Source organism: Caloenas nicobarica, chromosome 4 (assembly GCF_036013445.1).
Source record: "Caloenas nicobarica isolate bCalNic1 chromosome 4, bCalNic1.hap1, whole genome shotgun sequence".
Taxonomy (NCBI): Eukaryota; Metazoa; Chordata; class Aves; order Columbiformes; family Columbidae; genus Caloenas; species Caloenas nicobarica.
In genome coordinates this window covers 21,381,214-21,403,969 of record NC_088248.1, presented here as the reverse complement: position 1 = coordinate 21,403,969, position 22,756 = coordinate 21,381,214, and the positions used below count along the sequence as shown (strand labels likewise).

Genomic DNA, 22,756 nt, shown 5'->3' with positions numbered 1-22,756 from the left:
ATTTAGATACAATAGATCATATATATTTAAAACAGTAGCGCCCCCACCCTTTGCTCCCTGAAATTCAAGCTGCAATCAAAGCTATGTGCTATCAGGCTGAGGGAAGAAAAGCATGCTTTTCTTTTACATGCCCAAAATGTAGTGAAAATCCCTGTGGACAATCGTGTTTACAAGGGCAACTGTCTGCATTCAATTGTGGGTTATAAAAGTGCTTGCTTGAATAAATACACTGAGCTATCAGACAGAACAACCAATAGTTCGTTGGACTAATTGACCTTGTCAGTAGAATAGAAACACTTGCAAATAAAATTCCCATTGCCAGCAAAGTTGCAACTGAAAACCCCTGAAGAAACTGTGTATATCCTCTATCTTGGAATGCAGTGATTCAAGCAGCAGACGTGTGGGGTTGGGGGGTGAAGCGGGGGAATCATTAACTAAGAAAGTTTTCTATACCGGCATTTTCTAGTGTTGGGTGTTGTTTTTTTTGGTAGCATAAGGTTGTATGTGTTCCTAAAATAATTAAGGAGTTCACTTTCCCTCTTCAGAATTATGTTTCCCAGCAGTTGTTATTAGTTTTACCATATCTCAGGTCCCTTTGTATTATTTGTTTTGCTAGTCTGCTTTTATTATAATGTATCCTTTTCAGAAAAGGCAAAGATATTTGGCTCGTAACCACAGCATGTTGTAATGAGGGTGGAGTATGTTTGTCATTCTACAGCAATGGTTGACTTACATGAATACCAGTGTCTATAACCGCGCATACTGTGGCAGTGTATCTTTTTTAATATATTCAACTGTGTAACAATGGAAAAGAATCACAGTAAAAAACAGAATATCTGATTTTCCAATCAAAAGCGTGATGGAACAGTTTTTTTTACTGTACCAGTGATGAGTCATGTATCTTACTAAAAAAAAGGAAAATATTTTACTCCAGAAATAAGTCTTCACAAATGAATTAGTCATATATCAGACATTTCCTTTTAAAAAGTTGGAAATGTCACACAGGTGGAAGCAGTTTTTAAGAAAAAAGCACCAGTGAAAGACATAACAGGCTTCACTGTGCACTATAAAAAGATTATTTTATTGGTTAGAAAACAAACCAGGAAAAATGGCATTTGGGAAAAAAAAAATCTGAAAAACAGTCTAGTTAGCTACTAAATAAACTTCAGAGATGAAAGTTTTAAAAAAGCACCAGGATTTGTAAAAGGGAGGGGATAGTGTATTTCACCTTAAGTAAGGGACAATGTGTAATAAGGGATTTTGTGGTTTTACAGCTCGGTGCATGTGTTTGAAAGCTGTTCTCTCAGCAACGTGGGTGGCAGGTTATGCTACCATATAATGTATTGTAGTTGGCTCTCCACACTTGTCAGGGTTAGTGTTCAACCATTCGGAAAATTTTCCCATTGTTCTATCATGTGAACCAAGACTAGTGTTGAATTCCCAATAACCTTCTGCAGGAAAAAGAGGTTTAATTAGAAAGTTCGAAATTTGATTACTTTTGTTATTGTCTTAATGTACTTTTCTCTAATTTAGGTGCTTATCTGCAAATGCAGTCAATTTTTGCTCAGAAGATGAGAAACAAACTTAACACTGTACTGTAGATGCTTCAACACTTTTGAAAATAAAACTTGTATACTCAATTCTGTCTTTCTTCAGCATTAACACTCTATTTCCATCTTAAACATGTTTGCTTTAGATGGATCATAGCTTTTGGCAGCTACTGCATTTTTAGCAAATAATACTGTTTCTAGTAAGAGTTGCAAAAAAAAAAAAACTTTGTGTGAGGTCCTTGTAAACTGAACCTTGGGAACGTTATGTTATTTCTGTATTTTCCCTTTTGTGCTTCTTCTCTATTTGTGTCATGGTTATAAATTACATCGTTTGAACTAGAGAATTAAAAACATTTGATTTGTGATTCCCGTAATTTAAAAAAGGAACATTTGTTTTACGTGTTTTTTCTTTTTTACCTGTTATTTTGGAGGCTGGCACACAGAGAAATAAGCAATTATGGTATTGAAATTCCATTGTGCCAGCACCTCCAGGGCATAATCCAAAAAAACCCAGAAAAATCGCCTGCTGGGTTGTATGCAATATGCTTGTGTGAACATCAGTGTCTGCTGTTCACACATCATTTTTTACTGAAAGTTTCTGCTGGAATAAAGGTTCTGTGTTTGGAGAGTGCACTGGGATATTCGTTGGTCAATGGTTTTTCAAAGCTTGTAGGGATTTCTAATTACAGTTCACCAATGCAGGCTCACTAGATACTTCTTGCAGGTAATTGTTAATGTTTCAGAAGTAGAAGCAAGCAGATATTTAGTTCTGGTGACATAAAAACCATATCAAGAAAGAACTTGATGCTCTTCATTTCATTTAAGCATTCTGCTTGAAGACTGGACATGGGAGTGAGGATAAAGGTGGATGGGTGGAGAGGGAGATGAGGGCATGACTGAAGACACTCAAATATTTAGTTTCCCTATGTCAATATTTTAACTCCTTCTTTCTCCTCCCCTCCTTTTAATGCAAATGTATTGTCTAACTAGAAATGCATCCAGCATTACAGCTGATACTGGATTTCAGTGTTCAGGCTCATCTATTATAGAATGTCTTCATGGTGCTTGACCAGATCACCCTGACAGGGGTGGATCAGAATTCATATTAACTATAGTTTACAAAACATGTAATACTGTTCACTTGCTAACTGTAGTATGTAGCAACATCTGTTTTCTCCATAGTTCTTAATCTGTCTCTACTTGAGCATATTGTTGGAGAACCTGTTAGGTGTTTAATGTAGGCAGAGATTATTACAGTTTCTAGTCTTTTGCTAGATTCATGAAATTTAAGAGAAAAGGAAATGATTCTAAACCAGGTTATAAGGTTCAAGCTAGGTAAAGTGCGATAGTTTACCTTGATACTCAAGATAATTATCTATTTATCTCACTGTCTAAACACTGCTAAAGTACTTCTAATAGTATAATTGCCAGTGGCAAATGATGTCAGTGTATATTTGCCAGTATAGAAATTATGGGTTTGGTTATCTAAAAAAATAATATAGTCTGTCTTCACTGGTGTGGTTTTTTTGGTTCCTGCCCCCCTCAACTGTGGTTAAGATCATATGACCAGAGAACTATATACGTGTGTATCTTTTTCCTTCCCCACAGTAACTGCAAAACTGTATGTCTGTTTTACTGTTATTAATATGTTAATGGGCTAGTTCTTAGGTATAGGTTATCTTAATTTCTTTTTTCAGATTAAAGCATAATGCTTTTCTATCCAAGTGTGTTCTATGTTAAACAGCAAATTATTTAGGAGTTTTTATTCCTGTTTTTATAACTTCTTGTGCCATAATCCATGGCAGAAATTGTGTCAAAATTTGGTTGGGCACAGAATTAGATTTTTTTTAAATCATTGGCAAGGAGAAGGCCTGCGCTTTGAGTTTCCATACAGTGTTAATTGCTGTAACAGCATCTTGCATTTTCTTTAGTTTTCCTTGCTTGTAAAGATTTGAAGGGAAGCTTCTGGTAACAATTTTAATTGTGTGTGACCCCAAAGGGAAATTGCTGTGTGGATTGCCAGTTTTTTTTTTTTTCTTGTACATTCAGAGAGGCTCTTGGTGATATAAGGCTTTAAGGTTTAACTTCAAGTGAAAACCTTTCCTCCTTTGCTTGCCTGCTGTATTGTTTGTTGGCTTTTGGGGAAGCATGGGGGGAATGATGAGTATTCTGGGAATAATCCAGACACCTGACTTTACCATTTATTTAGCAGAGCAAGAAGGTAGGTACTCTTGAAGAAATTGTCTGGAACAAGGGACTTCTCTAGGGAGCAGCATGCTAGGGAAGAAGTCTTGCAGAAGTGCTTTCTGATATCAGCAGACCTGTACTTGAAAGGGAAATTATGTTTTTCTGTAGTAGAGGGCCCTGCATACTGCATAGGAATTGTTAAATAGAAGGCTGTTTACCTCCTTTTTTTCTCTCCACCCCCCAGCCTCGTGTTCTATAAGCAGGCTCTTTCCTATCCTTGAAGTTCCCCAAACCTGAGAAATCCAAAGCTATTTACTCTGTTTTGGGATCTTATATGTGAAATAATGTTGTGAGAGTCCAATTCTGAACACCAGAATCTTCCTTGAAAGATTTAAGAGATCTTTTGTGTCAAAGATGACACTAAGATGTTGCTCACTAACTTCTGCTTTTCTCTTTCTGAAGGGGAGCAGTTGCTAGCCAGTTGGAAACATCTTGCAGTGGCATCTGAGCCATTTTTTTTCTACAAACGGTGGATCAGGATTGAGAGGGTAAAGCCAGTGAATTACAAATAATCAGCTTTGATTTACCTGATTATCTTCACAAACTTAATTGTGGGAAGTAGTTCTTAGAAGGAATGCTAGATGATTTCAAACAGTGAAAAGTGCTAAGTGTGGAAAGGTCAAATTGAAGATTGATTCTGACCTCTCTGGGTGCTACTGCTAACACAGTATTTAAATCTTTCAAAGCCAGCAGTTGACATTTAATTTGGCCTAAGGATAAGAAAATAAGATATAAACAGAATGGGAACTCTAGGATATCCAAGAACTAAGGAAGTCCTGTGCTGGTCAACTGGTGCACCACACCTTATTTTCTCTTACACAATTTAGGTAACAGCAGCTGGGAACATCCTGTCACTTTCTTAACCATTCATCTTTAACAGTTCAGTGATACAGTGGGGAAGTGGCCTCAATGTAGAAGAATTTAGGAGCCAGTTGGTCCACTACTTACTATTTTCTGGCCTATGTGTGGCTTCCATGTGGCAAGTATCTTTATTTGCATCAGTACAACTTCAAACAGTTTTCACTATTTGTAGTGGGTATCCTTGTAGGTAGCTTGCCTTGTGGCAAAGCTATCAAATGCTGCTGCAAAGTAAGTTTTCAAAACATCTGAAGCAAAACCCAAAAAATACATCTAGAAAACGCACTGGCTGTGTCATGCTTTGTTAGGCCAGCAGCAAAACAAAAAAACCCCACCCAATTTTCCATAAATTCATAAGGAGTGTTAGCACGGATAAACAGTAGTAAGAATATATTATTCTGTATCTCTAAAAATTAAAAGACAGGCTTTTTCTTCAGGGAAAAGTAGGTGGACAAATGTATTTCATGTAGGTATCTGAGGAGATTTTATCATTGAAATCATACTTGCATTTTCTTTTTATTCCTGAAGCTTAACATTTTAGTGGAAAACTGAGATTATTCACAATATCATTAAGAAAGTAGTTTTATAACCTGAATTCTGGCAAAAATATATGAAAAGGAATGCTGTTCACGTGGCCAGTTAAAGCAATCCTTGAGGTTCAGAAGAAAATGACACCTGGTAAATGATAGATATCTGAAACAGAGTTCTTGAGCAATGGATTCAGTTTTTTCAGAGCTATCATCATGACAGTCCTCCCTAAAGTTAGGTCTTGCTCCTTTGTTGAAATGTTATTTTGGTCAGGGATCACGTGTCTGTTAGGAGCTTAGAGAGCATCTGTATTGTATTCTTTGCCAAGTTCTATGGGGGAGGCAGAATTAGATGTAGTTTAATCCTGTTCCTTATCACAAGTAGAGCATGGAAATGTTTCTGTATGTCTGAAGTATAATTCATTTCTTTGAGCACTGTTCTCTGTCTTATTCTGTCATAAAATAACAAAGATCGTGCATTTGAATTGGTGAAACCTTTCCCAGGCTTTTCCTGTTTTCTGCAGGAACATACAAGAGAGGGTGGAGTGAGAGTAATAATGTAGCATATGTGTCTGGCTCGAGGGCCTGTGCTCTTTAGCTGCCTTAGTCCAAATCCTAAATTAGGTTTATCTCTCCTACTATATTTCAGAATGAGTTCTGGAGTAACTTATGTCTTGTCTTAAAGGAATGTTAACAAATACAGTTTTTATTGAGGCTTTTAATGAATGCTGTTCTCAGTCACAGTCTTTGAGTGAACCGTGAGAATCTAGCCCCTTATATGTATTATGCTCTTAAAAAAAAAAATTTTAAAAATCCCCTTCAGAATCTGTTAGTGGTCAAATTTAACTGTGTGTATGAAGGACTTTTTTGATAATTTCTACTATCAAATGCAGAAAATCCTTATTTCTCTTCAGTTGAGTTTATGTTGTTATTTCATAGCAAACAATGCTGCTGAGGATAATGAAGCTTGAATAATATTTTGTTTCTTCATTGTTGGGAAAAGAGTTGTAGTTTCATATCAGGAGCAATGATTTAATAAAATTTTCAAGTAGGTTTCCCTCTGTGTGAACATCTCTGTGGTTATGACAGTCACAGTGTTTAACAGGTAGATTTTCATAAATAGGCTTTGGGTAAATCCAGCACTACTGGGGTAAGAACTTCCATTGTGGAATTATTAGGCTTCTTTTTATTTGTACTGTCATGAGGAGATAAAGATTTACTCTTTAAGACATACAGTAAGTCACATACTTTTGTAATCCAATTCCATCAGCGTATTACTGATTTCACATCTCTAAGGAGTAAGATGATATCCAACAGTAGCTCTGAATTTAAGACTTAGTGGGCCTGTTGGTAAGCAAATCTTCAATTATGTCATTCTTGTGTTTTGTTGTTTGTTTTTGGGTTTGTGGTTTGTTTTGTTTTTCCCACTGCCCCCTCATTCTTCAGGAACATACACAATTTTATTCTGGTTCTCATACAGTTTGTGCTGAAGAGCTTTAGACCTGTTGAATGTAGCATTAAGACTATTCAAGACTGGTGTTTATAGTAGACATGGTGTGGCAGTAAGGTAGTCATTAGCCCATCACTGTGTAGCTCCATCTGAACGCCTTTTTGAACTGTACGTTCTTTGAGGAAACGGTGACTTGAGGAACCTTTGACTCCTAGAACGAAGTCAAGAAATAGAATTCCTCTAGATTGAGAGGAGCAGAGTCCAGTCTGACCTCCACATTAAACAATGAAACATAGCCTTGCATTTTATGGACACACATATTGATTCATAAGAAAACATGAGCAAAAGGTGAAAACTCTACTGCATTTGTTCCATACACAAAATAAAAAGAAATTGTGCGTAGATGTAAAATTAAATGCTTCCATTGGGCAGCAGTCCTGATTCCAGCTTCACAAATTTATGAAAGTATATTCTGGCTCATATAAAACTACCCAGCTGAACCTCTGACAAATATACTCCTATTGCTTCTCTTTTAAAGTTCATTCATCTGAAAATATATTTCCAGTGGGACATATTTATGAATTTGGGATCTTTCTCAGATGAGACATAGCATTGCATTTCAAATTTCCACAAATAATTTTCACAACAGTCTCTTGCATTTGTTTCCAATGAGTAAATATTCCTTGAGTTGAGCATTACATCTGCTCTGGATCCTGTGAAATGTTACTCTGCGTTTGCTTACTGAAATCTGGTACTCTATAACAAACTTCAGTAATGTTACAGTTTGACAGGTTTTGCCCCACTCACCTTTACTGTGTATCTTCATCTGCACAGTCTTTATCCAGATGCAAAAATGTTTTACTTGTTTGTATACTACTGTAGGATCTTGAGATTATTTGTATAGGTTTAAGGTCTTTAAATTGCTTGCTTTTAGGAGAGGCAACCCTCTTTCATTTTCTGTTTCCTCAGAAACAAGCCATTCCTGTGGAACGAGACAAATGCTTTCATTTAACCCCAGTATTTTTTGTCTTACAAAGCAACAACTTGTCCCTTTGGTAAAGAATAAGTAGGATTTTTTAAAATTGGGTAGCACTCAGGTATGGCTTATTGCAGCCTCTTTCAAAATTTAAAGTCACTCTGGAACTACATTTTCATGCAGCAGATAAGATGTTACAGCAATGCAGTTTTGTGGGCCTGTCTGGAGCAAGATCAGAAATCTAGTTCTCTTCAATAAGAGCCCTTTTCAGTGAGGGAAGTGGTTTTCTTTTGGTTTGGGTGTACCTTCTTTCCCTTGCCTATGAAGGGTGCTTGAGAGCTAAAAGCTGTTGGCTGCTACTACTATTGACTTATTTGTAAATCACATGATATTCCCATTTTCTTTTATTTATTCATTTCCCATATTATTTTTCCTGAAGCATTCCAGTATTCTCTGGGATGCAAAGCATAGTGCATGAAGTGTAATCACTAAGCTATCTCCACAATGTTATTCAAGATGATTTGACATTGACATAGGATTAGCTCAGTGTGGCTCGTTTTCAGACACTTAACTCTTTAATATTCATTGCATAATTGTTTTTTTTCCAAATACTTTCTTTGTATAATTTAACTGTGGCTATGTCTAGACATATTTCCTGGATATGGCTAAACAATTTTGAAGGTAAATTGAGCTGATTTTTTTTTACACTTTCATACAAACAAAATATCATTCCATTATATATGTTAGAAGAAATGAGAACTGCAGACATGAGAAGTACAGTTTTCATCCATTTTGCAAACCTCTGCACCTTTGTAAGATTACTTATTTCCCAGTAGTGTTTAGAATCATCTTAGCTTCCATTTGCAATGAATTTGTGCAGTTCATCTGTACGGTCCATTTGTGTTGTTTCTGCTTGTATTATTTGGTAGAACTGAAGTTTCAAGCTTCTCAGCAGTTCTGGTTAGAAAAAATGATAGGACCTCTTCCTTTATGCTCTTCTGTCTCCTGGTTTCTGATGTCTTAATTCAACTTGCCATAAGGTCATATTGTATAAGGTTATCTCTTAACAAGAAACTGTTGTAGGATTTTCTTTTAAATCCCTTGTTTCTTTGCTTACAGGAAATATTGCTCATTCTCTCCTTTCTTGTAGGATTCTATAGTGTTGTTTTTTGTAAAAGGCAGCTGCCAATAGCAATAACTTGTGCAATTCTTCAGTCAACAGTCTCGTTTGTAATGTAAATTCACCTGAACTTCAGAGGTTTTGTTTTTTTTAATATTTCAGATTTCTTTGCTGTAACATGTTCCACTGCTCTTGCTCAATCTGTTTTCTGTTCTGTGTGTATGGCCGTCTGCTCTTTCACTTTCTGCTACTGTAATTCCTGAGTTTTCCCTTACTTCTGCAGGTAGTTGAAGTGCTACAGTCTTCCCTGAGAGCAGCATGACTCACCTGGAAGTTGTAGGAGATGATGTCCTTATTTTGGATGGATACTGCTTTGAAGAGCAACTAAAGTTTTTAGATCTTAGTACAGGAATTGGAAGATCTTAGGGCTTTTCAGTGCTTTTTGGGGAGGGATGCAAAGTAACTGAAACTCATTGCTAAGATAAGCATTTAAACAAACAAGGCTAGTAATGTGTCATCGTAAGTAATTTTTAGGAACTTTGTGCCCCACTTCCTTTTTTGTGAAAATCTCAGTCCACATACGTAGCCAGATGGTTTTTTTTGAAAGTTCTGTCACTAAAGGGTATTCTGGGTTGTGAGTAGAAGGTTTGAGTGCAGATAGTGCCATTTGTTGGAATGAACTCGGGAAATTGTAGGGGGGGGTGGTGGTTTGACACTTTTTTTGTTGTTGTTGCAAAGCAGTGTCCCTGTCTTCTGATCATGTAAAAGTTACTGGAAGGGTTTTCAAAGGAACAGTTTCATGAATCACATTTGCCATGTTAATGCTGTTGTTTTTATAACAGTTGATCATTTAAACATATAATTGTTAGAGAATTTTCTGGTTCGGTTCTGTATCATCACACAGCATGCCAAAAATTACTTGTATCAGTTAGTTATCATCTGCCAGGCTCCTATTTAGTAGGATACTTACCTGTTACCTTGTGTATATGGGGTCTTCTCCTTACTTGTCCATAAAATGAAAAACATTCAAGTGAGAAGCTTTTATGGTTGAAATGCTTCCCAAAAGGTACAAACCGTTTGCACTAAATTAGACTTGCACTTCTTTCTAAATGTATTGTGTTGGCTATATATCTTCTAGCAACTTTTTGGGGTTTTTTTTACGTCCTGTTTCCTTTCTTCCATCTGCATGTACAATAAATACTCTGAGCTACGAATATTTTAATTGGACAGTACCCTGATTTTAAAAAAATAAAATAAAATTCCTCATCCGTTTTTCAGAATACTGGAATTCTGGAAAGTTTAAAGATTTGCAGCAAACCGTAGCTTTTTCTACAATTCATTTTTAGGACCAGACTGTCCAGATGCGTTCTGTTCCAATATGTCTGCAACTTAGACTTTAAATGGGTACCAGAAGAAGGCAGACTGAAGCAGAAAGTTTGTTTTGGGCTGCGTTACCTATTTTTGACACCGTTAGGCCACCACTCTAGAGCATAAGCTCAAGAAATTTTTTTTGTTGCTTTTTCAGCTTCAGCATACTATCTGCCAATCTCAAGGGAGATAACTGAGATTCACACTGGAGCCAAGTCTGTGTAGGTCTGAAGGATTTCCCCTGGTTCCAGAAGTCTTCTCAAAGTTTAATAGCAGTGCACCTGCAAAGGTATGGCATTCCTGTCTATTGTGACAGCTGGTTAATGAGAAGTACATCCCAGCAGGAGAATGCTAATGAGCTCAGAATGTTTGCCTTCCCTTCTTCCTCTCTTGACTGATCTTTAAATGAATTATGAATACCATTTTTCATCAAATCAGATATCCAAAATTTCACAGCTGTTATGACTGACTTCAGTCAGAGACAGTATTTCTTCTGCAGCAAAAGTTTCCTGTTAAGATGGAGTCTGTTTTAGCTGAAACCAAACTAAACTTAAATGACCTTCTGCTGTGGGTCAAAGATTTGCTCTCAAGTTTTAGGCCTTGTTTCCATATAAGCACATATGAAGCTGTGCTAGCCTGTGTTGCCACTCTGCTGATTCAATCCCTCTGCTTTCCAGAGGGAGAGGGAGAAGGTTTTTTTCACTTTTAAGTTCCAGTGGATAGGACAACTACCACTTAAAATGTACACAGAGAGGCAGTCATTCTCTAATGAGATTTAATTTATTGATGTGTCACACATTAGCTCTATTATGTAAAAGTTTGAGTGACCTTGTTCAACAGAAAAATAGAATTTTACAGATGTGGCATGTGAGAGCAAACTGTCCAAGCCTATTTAACATTTTGGCCTTCTCTGAAACTTTATATAGCTCTTGAGACACATCTCTCTGTAATGGATCTTGAGAGCTGCCTATGCATTGTCCCTCACAGGATATTAAAAAAAAAAAAATCATATATGGCACAACAAATGTGAAAACGGTGTTCCTTTCTTTCCAGAGAGAGACATCCCTAGCAAACAATCTATGACAAATTTGATGGTTTCTGCAGATATGTTTTCCAGAATGAAGAGTTGTTTTCGGCCAAATTCTAGAGGATGAAGTATTCATATATTGTCTGATTATTTTCTTTCTTTCCTTTTGCTCTTTTTCTGCCACTTAGAGTTAAGCAGACAATATTTCCTGAAATTGCAATTAAGACAGTTTTGGCTGACACATCCACAGTAGCTGGGCATTTGGCAGCCTATTTGTCTCAGGCTGCATGTACCTGATTGTGTTGATGTTACCAGCAAGGGCTGTGAGCAGGTGCAGTGGTGTGAGTGGGATGGCCAGGGTGGTGCTTGCTTAAGTACCATGGACAGGGGCCCCCTCCAAACCTGTCTAGACCATCCATGTGTTGAGCTGTGGGACTTCCACTAAGGTGACTTCATCTGTCTGGAGGTTTTTTTCCATGTGGGTAATTCAGCACAGCCTTGACCCTTTTGCAAACATCAGTACTTATGATTCTTTATCACTTGATACTTTTGAAACAGCTATTTTTAATGTGAGTCCATGTCACAAAGTTCTTGGTGTTCCACAGCATGTACAATTGCACCCCATTCCGTCCCAATTGACAGTAGTCTTCTGTGCATACTTACTCACCAGAGACTCCTCTCATATCTAAGACTTAATTCTTGTCTTCTTACATGCTGCTTATCTGATCTCAGAAGATTTCAAAGACAATGAAGGCAATAATAATGCAAAAATCTGACTTTCACTGTTTGACATTTCATGGATTACATTTCAATACTGTATTCTTCCTGATTGTATTCCTATTGTAACATTGAAATTCTGTCTGAATCAATGAAGTATGTCTGGGAAGAGGTTGTGTTGTTTTATCAGCAGAATCAAATCAAGTGGTTTCTCATATGGGAAAATTCTGATCGGGACACCTCTGTTCTAAAGAATATTCAAAATGGACCAGTCAATGTAACCACTTTGTGACTTGGGTGATGAATCACTTCTGCTAAATGAAATTTAGGTTGTGTCTTAGCGCAATTGACATTGTCTACTTAAGGAACATGTCTGTTTCTGTGATCTATAAGGTGGCAATGTGATATAACCCACTGACATTGCCCAACATGTGTTGTGCTGCTTCTGTAATCCAGACATAAAATTTGGAAAGGCAGTGTAAGAATCTCTATTAGAGCATCATAGATGCTAAACCTTAGCCCACCATGCGAGGAGGATATGGCTTGGTGGTTACCTACACTGGGAACCTGTGAGTACATATTTGTAGAGTAGCTATTTACTTACACTATGATTCTTGGAGGTGTTGTAGTTTTGCTGCTATGATTGAGCTGGTATTGTTTTAAGAAACCATAGGAATTTAGGTGTTAAATCATAAGGAAATGAGAATGGATCAAGATTGGTTTTCTTAATGTATGGGGATCACTAGGCAGTATAAGACTTACACATTACACTGCTTTGAGGAATTCCAATTCTTCAATTTATTTTTTGTGTCCTTGAGGTGATGCCCAAAGGGGATGCCCACTGGCAATTCTATATCACAGTTTCTCTTGGGTAGTCATGACAAACTCATACTGATGCTGAGGCTGGTAATGGTGGCAATGAGCTGGGAGAGTAAGGGCAGGGGAGTGTGGTTGGAATAGGTCTCAGATCAGACTTAAGACAGGCTTCTCAAAAGGTGTGGTTTTTCTGGTGTTGTTTGGGGTTTTTTGGGGGGGGGCATGTTGTTTGTGTGGCTCTGGGGGTTTTTTGTGGTGTTTTTTTTGTGTGTGTGTGTTGTATCAGTGATGTGTGTGCAGATCCCCATCCATCCAGTTGCATGTCTTATGTAAAAACTGCTTGCAAGTTTTCAGTGATACCTGTGTAGAAGCACTGTATTTCTGGTTCCTAGCATTGCACTAGCCTCCAATTTCAGTTTTATGCTATTTAACAAGTACAAAAAAACCCCCCAAAAAAACCCAAAACAATGAACCGAACAAAAAACAACACAAAACTGTAGCTTGAATCTTTTTTGCACCTTGGTCTTTTGCTATTTTACAACTTGTCAAATGTATTTAAAATTTGGCAGATCATATTTCAAAGGATGAGATCCTCATAACGGTATATAACATTGTTATTGATAACTCCAGTTTTTATCGTTTACTGGGAGTTCACAGTGCTTTTGCTTGACATAATAAAGCAGAAGTGTGTCACCTTACAAAGCATTTTCTAAAGAATATTTTGTTTTTGCCAGACTTCTTACCACTTCATTCAACAGTTCAGAAATAAGTGAAATGAGGACAAGCTATGGGTGATTCTGGATATATGTACACTGTCACTTACAAACAATAGCATAAACTGAATTGTCACACTTGATGCATTTGATTATTTATACAGGTACAAATGATTCTGAGAAAAACTTGGCAAGATGTGTTGAAAGTTGATTGGTGCCAAAACTCAAATTTAGTGCGTTCGTGAACATTTGGCCTAATATACTTGTCATTTTCCATTGTTTCCCTGTTTGTTATTGAGCTGATCAAGCACTTTTCTAGTATGTTTTCAGGATCTCTGTGGTCTAGTTGACTTCTGTGCTACTGCTAGGCTCAGATACATATTCTGTGACACGTATTTATTTTGGTAATCTATATCAGTAAAGTTACTCTTTCTAGCTTGGCTTGCGTGTTTAGTTGTCTTTATTTTAACCAGGTAGAACTTCCTAATACATGGACATTGGTTAATTTTTACTGTTCTAATCAAGAGCAGAACAGTCTGAAGAAGGAGGTTCTATAAAACTTTTTGCAGAGATCTTTTTGACCTTTCTATTTTTCAACCTTCCCAGTCTTCCCAAATGTTATTTCTTTCAGCTCATTTGAACAAAAAGCTTTTTATATATGATAGGAATATTTAGTATTTGCAGGTTTTACTGCTTATTCTGCAACTAGTCTCCTGTCTGCCCAAATCCAATAGTTGAATCTTCCTGAGGGATGGACTGTGCTCCTCTAGACTCTTCAGGAACTGCTATTTGGAAGAACGGAAAACTTCTTTTACCTAATGGACTGAAGTTAGATTTCTTGACTGCTTAAGGAGGTGACTGATTAAGACCACAGAGTAACCTCCTTAGGTGGTCGTTGCTTCATTAGAGTGAAGAAGTGTGCTTTTCACAGTGAGTCCTTTGAGCATGTTTCTGCATTTCTTGTTAAGCTGCTAATGTGGTGTCCCTCCTTTGACTCACTTGGAACTTGTGAAGTTTTTTTTGGACATGCTTCATTTTTCTACTGGAACTGGTGCATCACTGCTATTAACTGGTTCTCTTCCTTCCTGAGTGAGGTGGTGGCTGAGGCCCAAGCTTTGCTACTTCATTTGTTGACAGTTCCAATACTTGGAATTATGCAGAGGTCTACTGATTCTGAATCCTGGTAGCTATATGGTAGAGGATGGCAGTTATGGAAAGACAATTTTGGAAATCTAGCCAGCCTTCTTTCTCGTTGCCAGTTGTGGAAACATTTGGGTAGCTGTAAAAAACCAATAGCTAAACAAGGAAAAGCCTTCCCATATTTTGATCACTCAACTGGGAGAAAAGCTGTATATTGATAAATACTTCAATTCTGAAAATAGTATTTTTTTTCCTCTGGAACTTTGTCTTCTCCTTAGAAGAATACATTATTTATTGAGAACAGCCCCTTTGAAATGCTTTGGGCTTTTATATAACTGTATGGCAAGAACTAGTGAAGCACATAGAAAGGCAGAATTATATTTATGAAGAGGAGTCTAGCCACTACTTTTAATTTCAAAGGTAAGTCACTAAAATAAAAAGAAGCAGCTTTGACAGTTTTATGAGAAAAGTAGGAGCAAAATCAAATGCTGTTTAGTTTCACAGCATGTTTTAGAGGCAGTCACAGGAAATGTGTTGTCATTTGGATCTAGTAGTACAGATGATCAAATGCAAGTGTGATGAGGTACCAATGTCTTGGAGAATCATGTTGTATCATGATGAAGCTGTGATGGCAGCAGTAATTTTCTCTCTAAGTCCATGCATACAGAAGAGGATGTTTTTTCCAGGAGAAGAAAAGTGGCTGCTTTTTCTTCCATTATATGCACAGAAAACTTATTCTCCTGAAATCTCAGAGCCTCGTCTAGCATACATTCTGAGGTGTGTTTGTAATCACCCTGGATATGAAGCTACTTACAGTGGGGTTTTTTTCGTCCTGTATCTTCACAAAAGATATCTACATAGGGTAGCAAAAATCATGTATTGTTTCAAGGATGTTAGCCTACTGTAAATATAGCAAACAACTTGGTTTGGGTTTATAAGCCTAGTAGAAGCAGCAGTTTGAGTTATGTGCTGCTTTGAAAACACCACAGAATTTAAGTAAAATATCACTGAGTATGGAAAAAAGGTCACCATTCAAAGTAAGTAGGATTAAGTACAATAGAAAAACCTTGTTTGCATAAATGATTTCCTATCCTATAAGGATGTTGGCAATACCAGTGTAGAACAATATTCCTCTTAAAAGTTCTTGTCTTGTGTTCAGTCATCTTTCTGAAGTGTAGCCTCAAGTTGCTCTGGCCTTGATTTTAATTTTTATTTTGTTGTGTGGTTTGCGTCATCTATGGTAGAACACCCATTAGTTGCTTTAGTAGCCTTGCCAAAAGTGTATGGAATTCTGTAGACCCTCTGGGACTATACAATAAAGTGAAGAAACAAGGCTATTAAATTGATTGGGGAAAAGATTTACATTGAGAACACTTTCTGCTTTGGCTTTCAAAATGACATGGATTACTGGAGTGGGAGTATATGTCCATAGGTAAAGCTGTAGCACACAAAGGACAGGAAAAAATAAGAAAGCAATGGAGAAAAAGCAGAAGAGATAGATAAGAGCATATAACAGCAGCAAAGGACAGGTGAGTGATTTTTCCATTTCAATTTTTATCCCTTTGTTCCTTTATTATGAATTTCATGCTCTTATTTACAAATTGCTATAGTATAAGAAGCAAATTTTTTAAAAAGCCAACAAAAACAAAACCAAAAAACCTCACAAAAACACACAACCAAAAACCCACAAACACAACCAAAATACTCCCAAAACAAACAAACACAAAACCAAACCAACCAAACAAAAAACCCCAAAATCAATGCTAGGCTTTTAGTATAATGTACATAAGATTAGTCGAGAGCTGCAGGAACTGTCCTGAGTTACTAATATTGAACTTACGTTGATTCATTTCTTTGTTTCCCTTTTTTTAACCTTTTCTGGTAAAACACATAACAGAAAAACTTATTTTTAATTTCGCTCAGGTAATTAATAATATAGCTGATTTAAAAACTTTTCTGGAAGTCAGTTATTTGTGGCTCATTCTTATGACCTACTTAGGAGGAAAAAATACAGGAAGAAACTTAATCTGGTATTTTCTCATAGTGGACTTACACTGTAGAGTTGGGATGAAACATATACATGTGATGTTTAATGCTTTTTAAAAAACGGGGTTGACAACAAAGTCAACCAAAATCAATTTAAAGTATAGTATTTACTGTAGGCAGAGCTCCTAGTGTCACCTGTATTTAAGGTTGTGTGGCCCTTTCCATTTTAAGGTGTAACTCTTAGCTAGTTTATAACTTTTTGCCAGATTTCAGTTCAGACTGAGATTTTTCCATGCCAGATGTCTGCCTTGGGTTGAATTTGTTTTTTGAAAGTTTCAGCCAAAGCAGTTCTGTTCCAAGAACAAGGCTAGTGAAAAGTATGCTATTTTGCTTGTGTGAGAATATTCTGGTGTCCTCCTTTGATGCTCCAGTGCCCCCAAGCTCTGAGGCAAGGATTTGAAATTTGGCAGTAGTTCAGCCTTTGTGTTGAGGATGTGCCTTTTGCCTCCCTGTAAAAATCCACCCAAATTTCCAGACCGGTTTACAAGGCTTTGAAAGATTGTGATTTGCATGGGCTTAATAGGAATTTCTTAAAACTTCACAGTAAGTTTCCTTTAGATTCTGTTCACACTGGGAACGCTCCAGGCAGAGTTGAGCTGCATATTTCATCCCACTTCTGTGCTGAATTGTAGTGGCTGGATCTGGGTGCTGACATCGAACTAGAGTTCAGCAGCAGAGTGGGCAGCATTTTGTCTTGTACCACCACTGCCTATTCCCATGTCCTATTCTTTCTCCCTGCTGAAGGACCTGGGTCCTCTGTGAAAAGAAACTGTCTCACTCATCTGAAAGAGCATGACAGATGGGGGAGGAGAAGAATTTAGGACTATGTGCGTGTCTGGTTTGTACCATTCCTTTGGTCACAGAAAATGTGTGTATCATACTTGCAAAATGTTACTTTGTTTTTTAGTGGATGTTCAGATAATAATTACTAGGTTTTGTTGTATTTAAACTTCAGTAGTTGAGTGGGTCTCAAGGTTTTAATCACTTTACTGAACTATGTAGGCATCAACTAAAAAATAGCCTCAAATGTCACAGTACAGTCATGTTATTTAGAGGACAAAAATAATGACCTAACTTTTTTCAAACATGTAAGTCTCAGACATCTTGTACTCAATGCATTGTAGGACAACCTCCAACTTCATCACAAGTGTTGCATGCTTTGTCCAAGAGGCAACTATTTGATTGTAATTGGGAAAGGGGTCTATTTTGAGGATGAGTCTAGTATTTGTTCAGTAAAGGATGTGTATTCATCGGTTAGAGAAGTTGGAACATGTGGAGTAAATGAAGCAGAGGAGATTTCAGGAATAAAAAGAAGGCTTTGTGGCTAAGACAATTTGACTGCTGCTTGATGAACTGTGTATGATCTGTGCTTAGTCATGGTGTTTTTACATGATGCACTTAAGTGACTGTTCCGAGGTGGCTATTCATACTTTGTTTTTCTGGTGACTGGTTTGAGAACTCATCAATTTACAGAAATCCAGACACAACTGCAAGTGAACTCAGTGGGAGCTTAAACCTCATGTAAAATACTGTATGTTACTAAGGAGAGGAAAAATCAGGTTCAAAGTATTTGACATCTGGAACTAGGGAATATTTTAATCTAATTAATGTTGCCTGTTTTACAGATGTAGAAATTACTTGTTCCACCTCTGTAGAAAGGCTTGTAAAGAAATTGACTGCCTTTGTAGCAGGACTGAAAAATATAATGCTGTAAATAAAGTGTATGACCACCTCCCATTGATCAGGGATGAAACAAAGCTCTGATAAATATATAAACAAAAATTGTATCTTATCTCACAAAGTATATTACTACATTAATAAAATTACCTTTGCACCACTTTCCAGTGCTTACCTTTATGACTCTAATAATTGTCTTAAAATAAAAGATGTTAGTTTCTCTGTGAATTTAATAAGCATCTCACTCCTTTTTGTACAAACAGTCCACTTTTGCCAGTTGCTTTGTAGCTCTCTTGGTTCTGGAGATGGAGTCATTATTTCACTCTCTGCAATTTCTTTCCCAATAAAGCATACAAACCCAAACTCTCTTAAATCTGTCTGAAACCAATGATGTCAACCTATAGAATGTGGTACATGTTTTGTTTTGGTTTTTTTTTACTGTATTAACTAATCCATTTCATCCCAATCCAAGCATAAAAATACCAATACCCTAGCTAGGGAACTTAAATTTTCCACTTTGAATCAGCAGTCAAAATTTGTAATATATGAGAATAATATTAAAATGCAAGTTTCATTAGCAATAACTTTTTAATTCTCTTCTAAGTCATAGCCACTTTACCTTCAGTGCTAGTTGAATAAAATATTACTGGGATCTTCATCCTTTCTGTTCACTTTGGAGATGGAAAGCATACTTGCTCAAACTATTGAGTACTACCTCACCATGACTAATTTCCCCTTTTTAAAGCTGCTTCAACAACACATGATTTTTATAATTTTGTAAAGCTAACTGTTACCTGATGTTTCCTATGCAAAAAAAGATTTTGTAGGTTTTTTGAAAAGACCGGGGTTACAAGAAACAAGTGAATGTGCTTGTAGAAGTGTCTAGCACCCAGAGTGAAATGAATAGGTAGGTTTAGTGAATTTAATGCTTTGGAAATGATTAGTTGGAGAACCTGCAGCAGTGGAGAGTTTTGGGTGTTGTGAGGTGGTTTGTTTCTTTTTTTCAAGATGTAAATGTGAGAGGTGGTGTGTTGTGGTTTGGTTTTTTTTTTGGTGGGTTTTTTTTTTGGTCTCTTTAAACCTAAAGTAGTCAAACTTTTTTTTTCACTTGTTTCTTGGGTCATTCCTTGAGGATGTTTGCAACCTGTGAAGCAGTAGATCTCAGATGGGTCTTTTGAAAGCTTCAGCAAAGGCAAGGCGTTTGACAGGATGCTTGTCATACAGTGTTTTCAGGAGAAAGATGGAATTTTGAGCTGTTCAAAGCATAGGTCTTCCGCAGAGGAACTTGGCTGCTAAGAACAGCAATCTTGCTTGCTTAGGTGTGTGAAATCCACTTGCTTGTGGAGAACTGTTTTGGATTTTGCTTGGTGTGGTTTGTTTGGTGTGTTTTTTCTCCTGTATATGTTTGAGCTATGCTTTGAAGTTGGGCAACTAGCTTTAAACAAAAGCTGTTACCACACTTCTGCATAGCATCTAGCTTGATTTCAGCCTGCTGATGTGTCAGTGATGTGGTCTAGAGTTAACAAAATGCAATTCTTGCTTGCTTTGACATTGGTTTCTGTAGGATTCAAATTTTTTTTGAAAAAAATCATGTTACACTTGGTTTGTATAAAAGTAAAAATGGACCTTATGTGAATAAATGGCTATGCAGCAATGATAAATTGGACAGGCATCTGTTTTGACACACAGGTGAGAGTGTCATGAGTTATCCTGTATTTTTTCCTCTGTCACCTTTCTCTTCCTCTTCCCCAGCCCACTTAATAAATTTCTGAAAACTCAGACTTTGTGTGGGTTTAGTTTTCTGTGCAAGTCACTACAGTGTAATTTAGTTCAGAGTGCCTAGATAAATTAACAGATCTGTCATCTTTGAGCAGTGTACTTCAGTAATAAGATCCAAATAGTATTGCTTTGACTTTCTTGAATTTATACTCAAATCTGTGGGTTTTTGTACTGATTTTTATTTTAAGGTTAAGGCACAAAATGAAAGGTAGATTCTGAAAGGCAAAAGCAAACACATCTACTCAACTGAATTAGGTTTACAGTTAGACTCTATGATTTTAAAGGTCTTTTCCAACTTAAATGACTTTGATTCTATTCTGTGAAACAAATTGGATCCAGTTACGTCGGTGGTAAATTAGCTATGAGTATTCAACTGAACAATTACAGATTAATTTGAAAAAGTCACTAGAATCTGATTTGCAAGACTCTGCTCTATTAAACAGGTTTAATATGTGATCACTTATAATTAAGCATGTTAACTATTTCTGAATGTTTTGCTTTTTTGTCTTGTTTTTGGCAGCAACTTGAACTAGTGGAACCAAGTGGCTGGATTCATGTTCCTTTAACAGATACTCATAAGAAGCCTATTCGCACGTTTATGATTCAGATTGCTGTTCTAGCTAATCACCAAAATGGAAGAGACACTCACATGAGACAAATCAAAGTGTACACCCCAGTGGAAGAGAGCTCTATTGGTAAATTCCCTAGATGTACAACAATTGATTTCATGATGTATCGCTCCATAAGATAAAACTTCTTAATGAGAAATAATAAAGGCATTTTTGATGGCAGTATCATTGCTTAAATATTGAATTACTTAAAGAGCAGGGTTTACTTCAGTGTAATTAGATCTTTGTTTATGCTTTGTACAATTTTGAAATAAAAATAATCTTGTGCTACAGTATATCGTATCCTGTAATTTTTCATTACTTGGAGTCTTTTGAATGCTTGTGTACTGCCTGAGAGGGGGAAAAAAAAAGGCACTTTAAAATATTCATATCCAGGAATTATAATTGCTTTGATATAACACAGTTATTTTTTTCAGATGATTTCTTCCCTTAATGATCATGCATGAAATAGTTTGTTCTAGTTTATTCTTTTACTTAAAAGCTGCTCTTTTTAAACAGCATTCTTGAACAGGCACAGTTTAAAGACATTACTCGTAATATTTTCCATCATTGCTTATGTTAATGTGTTCTACCCTTTTCTATATATTTTTGTTTCATGACTGTCTACCCGAATTGAACCTTCTTCATAATGGCAAATTAGATCATAGAATCATAGAATATGATTGGAAGGGACCCATAAGGTTCATGGAGTCTGACTCCCTGCTTCTCGCAGGACTACCTAAAGCTAAACTATGACTAAGAGCATCATCCAGATGCTCCTTGAACTCTGACAGGTTTGATGCTGTGACCACTTCCCTGAGGAGCCTGTTCCAGTGACTGACAATGAAATGAAGATGCTAATGAAGAAAAAAACAAATCTTTCCAAATTACTCAATATTGTATATACATTAATATAGATATGAGTATAGTTAATCTAAATATGATAGGTGTTCAAACCAGGAGGAGAATTAGGAATGCTCTAACATATAGTAACAGTAGGAATGAATCTTAAGGGCCAGTGTCACAGAATCACAGAATGTTAGGGGCTGGAAGGGACCTCAAAAGATTTTCTAGTCCAAGCCCCCTGCCAGAGCAGGAACACCTAGGTGAGGTTACACAGGAAGGTGTCCAGGTGGGTTTTGAATGTCTCCAGAGAAGGAGACTCCACAACCTCCCTGGGCAGCCTGTTCCAGTGCTCTGTCACCCTCACTGAGAAGAAGTTTCTTCTCGTATTTAAGTGGAAACTCCTGTGTTCCAGTTTGTATCCATTGCCCCTTGTCCTATCATTGGTTGTCACTGAGAAGAGCCTGGCTCCATCCTTGTGACACTCACTCTTCATATATTTATAAACATTACTGAGGTCACCCCTCAGTGTCCTTCAAGCTAAAGAGACCCAGCTCCCTCAGCCTTTCCTCATAAAGGAGGTGCTCTAGTCCCTTAATCATCTTCTTATGTCCCTCCTAAAATACAGAGAACTCAAATGTATAACACAAGGTGATCTCAGACTCATAGCATGGAGGTTTTTTTAATGTGTTTTAAAGTAAAGAACATTGCAAGGAAAATGTATATTTAGTCTACTTGCTGTGAGTAGGAATATTTGTCACTTAATGTGTCATAACCTAATTACTAGTTATTTTGACTTTTTTAAAAAACCACACAAAACTAAGTAGATTTTAGAGAGGCTGTTGAAGTACATGGGTTTTGTTTAAAATGTCCAGTAGTGATCAAGCTCATTCTTCTTCCTAGCACCATAGAAGTTGATGGTAAAGCCAGACTAATCTCAACCAAGGAAAACTTCTGATGCTCTTATTAATTGTGAGCAAGGAAAGGCTAATACTAGTAGAGGCTCATCAAACAATGATGCAGTGTCCTCCAGGGGAGGAGAGAGGTGAAACAGAGGAAAATGGGAAGGTTGTCAAAGAAGGCTGAAGAATTCAGCTGTTGAAATCTTTTACATACCTAATGAAGTAAGCTGTTGTTTACCGAATGGTTTTGTCCTCTGGCTGAACTCCACAGTCTTTAGGAGGGTGATTAAAATGGGCATTTGATAATGAACCTTGTATGGAAGTCCATGACTAGGCCAAGTTCTCTTTAAACAGAGATTCAATCGTTTTAGGAGTACCTTAATGGTACTTTA

The 22,756-nt window shown here is 36.9% G+C and overlaps 1 protein-coding gene across 2 annotated transcripts in view; it reads left to right on the top strand.

Moving 5' to 3' along the window:
- Positions 1-20,895, top strand: part of ANAPC10 (anaphase promoting complex subunit 10) — a 39,738-nt gene extending 18,843 nt beyond the window's left edge. The window contains exon 5 of one of the 2 annotated variants that reach the window (XM_065634731.1): positions 20,532-20,895. In XM_065634731.1, the coding sequence (XP_065490803.1) occupies positions 20,532-20,762 (231 nt within the window). In that variant the 3' untranslated portion in view covers positions 20,763-20,895. The remainder of the gene's footprint in view (positions 1-20,531) is intronic. The other variant, XM_065634732.1, reaches the window with a different exon arrangement.
- The last annotated feature ends 1,861 nt before the right edge of the window (positions 20,896-22,756 follow it).